This window comes from Triticum urartu, chromosome 2 (assembly GCF_003073215.2).
Source record: "Triticum urartu cultivar G1812 chromosome 2, Tu2.1, whole genome shotgun sequence".
Taxonomy (NCBI): Eukaryota; Viridiplantae; Streptophyta; class Magnoliopsida; order Poales; family Poaceae; genus Triticum; species Triticum urartu.
Window position 1 is genome coordinate 94241514 of NC_053023.1, and position 7289 is coordinate 94248802.

General features: G+C 47.9%; 1 protein-coding gene across 1 annotated transcript; it reads left to right on the forward strand.

Moving 5' to 3' along the window:
* The first annotated feature begins 394 nt into the window (after positions 1 to 394).
* On the forward strand, positions 395 to 4083 carry LOC125536063 (pyruvate dehydrogenase (acetyl-transferring) kinase, mitochondrial-like). Its single transcript, XM_048699175.1, has 6 exons — positions 395 to 772; positions 1550 to 1811; positions 2256 to 2436; positions 2633 to 2780; positions 3517 to 3721; positions 3871 to 4083. Exons 1-6 carry the CDS (start codon positions 533 to 535, stop codon positions 3927 to 3929), a joined length of 1095 nt encoding a protein of 364 aa, XP_048555132.1. The 5' UTR covers positions 395 to 532; the 3' UTR covers positions 3930 to 4083.
* Positions 4084 to 7289: the final 3206 nt, after the last annotated feature.

Consider the following 7289-nt stretch of genomic DNA (forward strand, 5'->3'; position numbering starts at 1 on the left):
AGAACCTAAGCTCACCTAGACGGTTTTTCTTTTCAAGAAGGTACACTGATGCAGTAAATGTTTTCAAAGAGATTAATTTGCCATCATTAGAACATTCTAGTTTTTTTTTCTGATCGTGTTAGAACATTTTAGTTGCGCAACCTGGTACTACTCGAATTCTGCCCGGATTTATTCCCCAAATCCCCATGGATAAGCTCATGCGCGATCTGTGGGCCGGCTGCGCTAAAGCGCCCGCACACAGAACCGATTCCCCCCGGTTCGGATACCATCCACACGGGCGAGCCCCGCCCACTGAAACCCGGGCCCACTGGCAGATACCGTTCGAGGCCACTCACTGACACCCGAGCCCAGCGAAGATCCGCTTCACTCCTCTATAAATCGCCGGCACAAAACCCGGCTTCCCTTGGCCACAAGGCTTCTCTCCCCCCTGATGCCGCCTTAATTAGCCGCCTGCCCCCCCTAATCCTCCTGTTTGCACGGCGGTTACCCGGCTCCGCGTCGGCGAGCGGTGGCGGCGGCGGGCGGCGGAGGGATGATGGCGTCGGAGCCGGTGGCGCGGGCCGTGGCGGAGGAGGTGGGGCGGTGGGGCAGCATGAAGCAGACGGGGGTGAGCCTGCGGTACATGATGGAGTTCGGGTCCGTCCCCACGGACCGCAACCTGCTGCTCTCGGCCCAGTTCCTGCAAAAGGAGCTCCCCATCCGCATCGCCCGCCGCGCGCTCGAGCTCGAGTCCCTCCCCTTCGGCCTCTCCGCCAAGCCCGCCATCCTCAAGGTCTCCGCCCCACCCGCCCCTGCGCTGATTTTGGTGGTTGATTTCGATTTGACGCTAGGCTAGACTAGGTTGGAATTGCCGTTGGCCGTTGTCCTTGATGGCTTGCTTTTGTCAGTCTGTCCCGTCGATGATTTGACATGCTTCGGTGAGCGCCCAATTTTTTGCTCTGCTTGCTTGGGGAGATGATGATTTTGCTGTCTGTATCCTTACTGTCTTGCTAGGATGTTTTCTCCGGATCATTTTTAAAAGGTCAGCGGATGTTTTTGGTATATCTCCGTGTTTACTGTTAGGATTCGATGCGGTGTCAGTTTTTGTCATGGGATTTGGAATGCGAGGAAGATAGGACCACTGTGTCAGTACCTAAATTGCTGTATTGATTCAGGATGATACTAGTTGAACTCTTGAGTGACCAACTGATGTGCTGTTTAGTTTATTTCATTTTTCATTTCCACTTCAATCGGTCATCAACATGTAAAGTTATCGTAGGATAGGGATTAAGGAGGAACTTTTGAAGACTCTTGCTTGCCAACTTGTTTATTTTTTTTTCTAATAGGAGTTCGGTAGTGGGCTCACATGCTTTTTGTATGAGTATATGCTTGAAGCTTTTGTCGTGCTGTTTTGTCTTCCTGACCTTATCACGTCAATACTAGAGAATCTGAATTCATTGAATAGTAAATATTTACCGAGAAAAAAAAACTCACAGCTGGATTTACTGATTCCTGCCAAACTGAGCATCCTTGTGTGGGACTGATGGTTTGTCTGTTGACGATTGTGAAGGTGAGGGACTGGTACTTGGACTCGTTCCGCGACATCCGATATTTCCCAGAAGTGAGGAATCGGGACGACGAGCTTGCTTTCACGCAGATGATTAAGATGATCAAAGTGCGGCACAATAACGTGGTACCGACTATGGCTTTGGGAGTGCAACAGCTGAAAAACGAACAGTTCAGCTCAAGGAAGCTTCCCCCAGGATTCGACGAGATCCACGGGTTCCTCGATCGATTTTACATGTCAAGGATTGGTATTCGCATGCTCATAGGTTTGTGAGCTTGGTACTACTCTTCTCTCTGGAGCTATATTTATAAACGTTGTCTAAGCTCTTGTCATTCTATCCTAAATCTTGCTTGTGATTCGGAACAAGTGATGGATCATGTGCCTTTTCTAACAGCTGATTCAGTAGTAACATATAGTCATATACTGAAGTTCAATGTTAAGCTGTCAAGCAGAATCCTTATCTTTGGCTGATTTGCAAATTTGACTTGTATTGATAGACAGTTCTATTTTGGTTGCTTACTTGATATTTTTTATGTTCAAACTTCATGATATGCTACTTGAGCTAACTGTACTGTTATATGGCTTAAAAACTGAAAAATGGTAAATATGTTTGCTTAATGTGTAAATTCTGTATCAAATCATTTATACTTAAGTCGAGTGCTAATTGTTAGAAACTTGTTCTGAATTAGACCGACTTGCTTAATTTCAGGGCAGCATGTGGCTCTGCATGAACCTGAACCACAGCCTGGCGTCATAGGCCTCATCAATACAAAATTGTCCCCCATACAGGTAGCTCAAATTGCTAGTGAGGATGCCCGTTCCATTTGTATGAGGGAATACGGATCAGCTCCTGACATCAACATTTATGGAGATCAAAATTTAACATTTCCGTAAGTTTCAGATATAAACTCCACCAATCACCTTTGTTTTTTTGGTGGATTAAATCATGTGTTAGCAACAGCACCTCTTTGTTGTCACTTGTCAGGTTACATGTTCATTGGCTTATAGTTTTTGTTATCATGTTGATTGAGTGGCCTCATTTGTTGTTGTCTTGCTAACTAACTACTTGCAATTAACTATGTGCAGATATGTCACATCGCATCTTCATCTCATGCTGTTTGAACTGGTGAAAAATTCCCTTCGTGCAGTACAGGAAAGATATATGAATTCTGATAAAGATGTTCCTCCTGTCAGAATTATAGTTGCTGATGGAACAGAGGATGTTACTATTAAGGTATGATTTCCTTGATACCACCTAGCATCTATTTGGTACATTCTAGGCTAAAGAGTGCACAAGCAGTTACTAAAACATTGCAGTTTGCAAATATGTGCAATGACCGATAAAATTCCCTTGTTTGGTTTGTTTTCTTCCGGGCACTGTGTCAGGCCTCATCGAGGCTTCTGAACTTTTCTCCATGTATATGAACCTCTCTACCTTTCCAATGAAATGAAACACAAAGTGTTTTTGCATTTCTTGAGAGAAAAAAAATCTACTGATACCTATCTTTGTATGAATTTAGCATCTCGCCTTACTAGGCTGTGCATAAATGCAATTGTGAATTACTTGATTTGTATTTTAATATTGGGTTACAACCTGACTAAGAAAGATATGGATTAATGTGGACTGCTGAGTGCAAATCTAAACCAAAACACCAATTCGAATGCATGTCCATTCTAGTTTAGTGCCTAACTAGGACATTATTGTTACTCTATGCTGATACTTTCGATGAAGCTGCAGACACTACTATATTGTTTTACGGCGCATGTCTGCTGACATGTCATTACTGTCCTAAAACTGGATCCATTGTCAAAGTGCTAGATATCAATTCTTGTATGTGATAGTTGTCTTCTTATGCTAGAAGCTATAACCCGCTAAGATTTGTGGAACATATGAGGCCCATTCCTGTCAAATATTCATCATAAGGAACCATTCCCAAGGGTCGTTGGAGTTCATTGTTTTGATAATGCAGGTCAGTGATGAAGGCGGTGGAATACGGAGAAGTGGGCTCCCTAGAATTTTCACATATCTTTACAGCACTGCAAAGAATCTACCTGATATGGAGGGCCCTAGTGAAGGAGTGACTATGGCTGGATATGGTTTTGGACTTCCAGTTAGTCGCCTTTATGCGCGATATTTCGGTGGCGACCTACAAATCATATCCATGGAGGGATACGGTACGGTCATATTTTGCTTTGTTTCTGCTAATCTCTCAGCGTGAACCTTGGATAATTTGTCAATGTTTACCTGAATTCTCATGTATATCTTTCTGCTTCTGTCATCGTGATGTATTTGGCTGATCATTCTTGCCTTCTGTGTTACATAGGCACCGACGCTTACCTCCACTTGTCACGACTGGGAGACTCGGAGGAGCCATTGCCTTAGTGACCCCTTCTATCCTGATACAGTTTCTGTAATTAGGTTGCTCTTGTTATATTGTAATCCTTGTTCTGGTTTGCAAATATTGTTTCAAGGGCCAGCCATATATAGCTGTTAAACCTGTATCTTCTAGCTATAATTATCTCATTGTTTCTGCTTTTCTGCCTGTGTTGCATAATTTGGCATTGTTGTTCGTAAGCACAATCATATGCGGTAGACGGTACATAGTTTCAGACTCGTCAGGTGATGGAAGCTAAAATCTGCTTATTGTGATTACTGCTTCCGTCCTATAACGTAAGATGTTATTACAACCAATGTACTTAGGACGGAGGCAGTAGCAATTTTGGGGCTGGAAGTTGCATCTTGTATGCCCTGCACGCGACTATTCATGCCATTATGTGTCTTACACTCTGACCAGTGTACCTCAAGGAAATTTGGTCCTTTTTCAAATATTGTTAACTCTTGATAGCTTGTCACTTTCTATCTGCCTTTGTTTCTCCTAGCATTTGGTAGATGCTATAAGATTAGGTTTTTTAAAAGACTGGAAGTCTTTTCATTTCCTGTTTCCTACTTTTCCAATGCAGTTTGATTTTATTTGGAATCAGTTCCCTGTCCTGAGAAAATGTCGCTTCCAATCAGTAGGTCGTCGACCCTTGTACTAAGAAAGCTCACTCCCGTGCGCAGTGGCATGGGACGTCCCAATTGGGCAGGTGGCCTGGGCGGCTGGGCGTGCTCGATATGAGGTGGGTGAATCTGGCGTTGCAGGCCAAATGGCTTTGGCTGAAGCGAACAGACCAGACGAGGCCGTGGTCGGAATTCGGATTCTCTGTACCGACATCCCTCGATAGCCCCACATCTACATGTATCTTTGCAGCTCTCGGGCTAGGAGCCTTCCACACATACCTCTCTTCCGGTTTCCTGGCAGTAGCTCAAGTTTGCAGAACATGATTTCTCGCGAGAGCCTGTAGAGTAGCTAGCTCAGAGATGAAAGAGTTGACGAAAGAGTGAGTACTCCCTCCGTCCGTGAGTAAGTGTGCTTTTACTTTTTCTCTTAAGTCAAAATTTTAAAATTTTGACCAACTTTATAGAGAAGAGTAGTAACATATACAAAATCAAATCGGTATATTATGAAACTACATTTCAAAACGAATCTATTGATACTAAATTAGTGCCATAAATGTTGTTGCTTTTTCCTATAACATTAGTCAAAGTTTTAAAATTTATATTTAAAATAAAAGCTAAATGTACACTTATTCGCGGACGGAAGGAGTAGCCTATAGATTTTTTCAAAAAAAATAAAATAAAATTCAAAAGGCCGAAAATGGTGTGCGGGCCTTATAAGGTGTCATCGGGCCCAGATGGCCAGGTTTGCACACAAGTACCAGTTCAAAAAAAAAAACTCTACAACACCAGTCCTGACGCGGCGGCGGCCGGCCTGGATTCCGCACTTTGCAGGACGATATCGTTAGAAGAAAAATTCACTGTAGGTCACAAAACATGAGCCGGATGACACTTTGGTACCGCTACTTTAAAATATCCATGTATTCGCGCACAGGATTCATTTTGGTCCGTATGTACGATTTCGTCTACGTTTTTGCTGATTTGGCCGCGTCAGCGGCCGCCAGCTAGACTTTGATCGCCACGCAGTCGATCCTAGGGTGAACACTACTCGATCCGGGTTTTTTTTTTCAAAAACGCATGACCAGCTCCCTGTCTGTCTTCTTCCTGCCCCCGTCCCCCTCCCCCGGCGCGCATCTGGGTGGAACAGGGTCGAGTCTGGCGTCGTCGGCTATCGAACAGCCGCACCGACGCGCCGCCGCCGCCCCGCTGGGCGGCGCTCTCGCCGGACGCCAAACAGTCCAGCTCCTGGTCGCCCACCGGCGGCTCCATGTCGGTAACGAGCCACCACACGCCCGCGGGCCCGAAACAAAAGGACAGCGACATGCACGCGTGGCTGCGCTATCCCCTATAGTGGTACGGGGAGCGCGCTGGCGCTGGCGGAGGTCTGGGTCAGGCTGGGCAGCGGCGTGCGGCAGCATGGACGCGGAGGGATTGTTGGCGTCGGCAGCGATCAACATGGGGACGGAGCTGGTGGCGCGGATGGCAGGGGTCGGCGGTGCCTGCGGCGGCGTGCTGCTGCCTGCTGCTCGGCACGGAACGGTTTACCCCTTCGTCCGCGCCGCCTTCCGGCTCTCCGACGAGGAAGTGTTGCGGCGACACGGCCTCGACGCTCTCGCCGTCAACCTCGTCGTTCAAGTGCGTCCGTCCGCTACGAGCCGGCTCCTCGCCAGATGACTCCGCTTCCCTGATTCACTGTTGGATTTCGTGTCGCACTCCACGAGCTGCTGCTCGGACAGAGACGTGAGGTTCTTACGGCTGCCTGAAATCTCCATCTTAATTTTGCTGCCTGAAATCTCCATCTTAATTTTGCTTCAATCAAACACATGAACATTCAGGCTGTTGACCAAATTGTAGTAAGATAAGCAGCTGAGTACATACTAAATTGCACTAAGATGAGCAGCTACATACCAAACACATGAAAAATCGAAAGTGCTTTTGTCCGTTGACGGAGTACTCCGTACTAACCACTAATATTACAGGCTGTTGACCAAATTGCAGTAAGATGAGCAGCTACATACTAAAAAATCCCATGGAAATTCAGTTCGAAACAATGGAATTCCATCATCATCATCAGAAAAGAGAAGAAAAAAGCTTGTACTTGTAGCAATGGAGTCGAGTAGGACTTACTGGTGAAGGCGATGTTGGTGAGACTGCCGCGTAGTCATGGATGAGGAGCTTCTCGTCGGCGCCCCAGTAAACCTGGACTGCGACCACTACGTGCACAACTCGGCGGCGCTCCGCGAAGGGATGTGCTACATGCTTGAGCACATCCTCGCAGATCATGAAGCTGCAGTCACAGGGCGGGTGGCCGCCAACGCCGGCATGTCGCAGCCGCGCATCTTGCAGGACATGTTTGACGGAGGCGGCCGGCCGAGCGCCGTCGGCGGAGTTGCTGAGCACATGGGCGCGCGTCGCGCAGTTGAGGCCGCCGGTGAAGATGGTGCCGGAGACGTAGCTCCTCTCCGGCAGCACCTCCCCCTCCTTCTTAGCTGCGGGCGCGTCCGTGGACGCGGACGCCGTGGTCCTGTCCGGCGTGGGCGGGATGTGCACCGTGCAGTGCGACCCCGGAGGCGGCGGCGGACGCGGTGGCGCTGGCGGTGGCGAGGGACGAGGGGGGGGAGGTGGGGGAGGAGGACGACGGGGCGGTGGCGGTGGCGGGGGGGGGGGAAGGGGGGCTGGAGGTGGTGGTGCCGATCGGGGCGCAGAAGCACGACCCGGCGTGGAAGCACTGCCTCATGGTGCGCC

Coding starts and splice junctions, on each gene's coding strand:
- LOC125536063 (XM_048699175.1), top strand. CDS start 533: ATGATGGCGTCGGAGCCGGTGGCGCGGGCCGTGGCGGAGGAGGTGGGG. Junction 773..1,549: donor CCAAGCCCGCCATCCTCAAG/GTCTCCGCCCCA, acceptor ACGATTGTGAAG/GTGAGGGACTGGTACTTGGA. Junction 1,812..2,255: donor TGGTATTCGCATGCTCATAG/GTTTGTGAGCTT, acceptor GCTTAATTTCAG/GGCAGCATGTGGCTCTGCAT.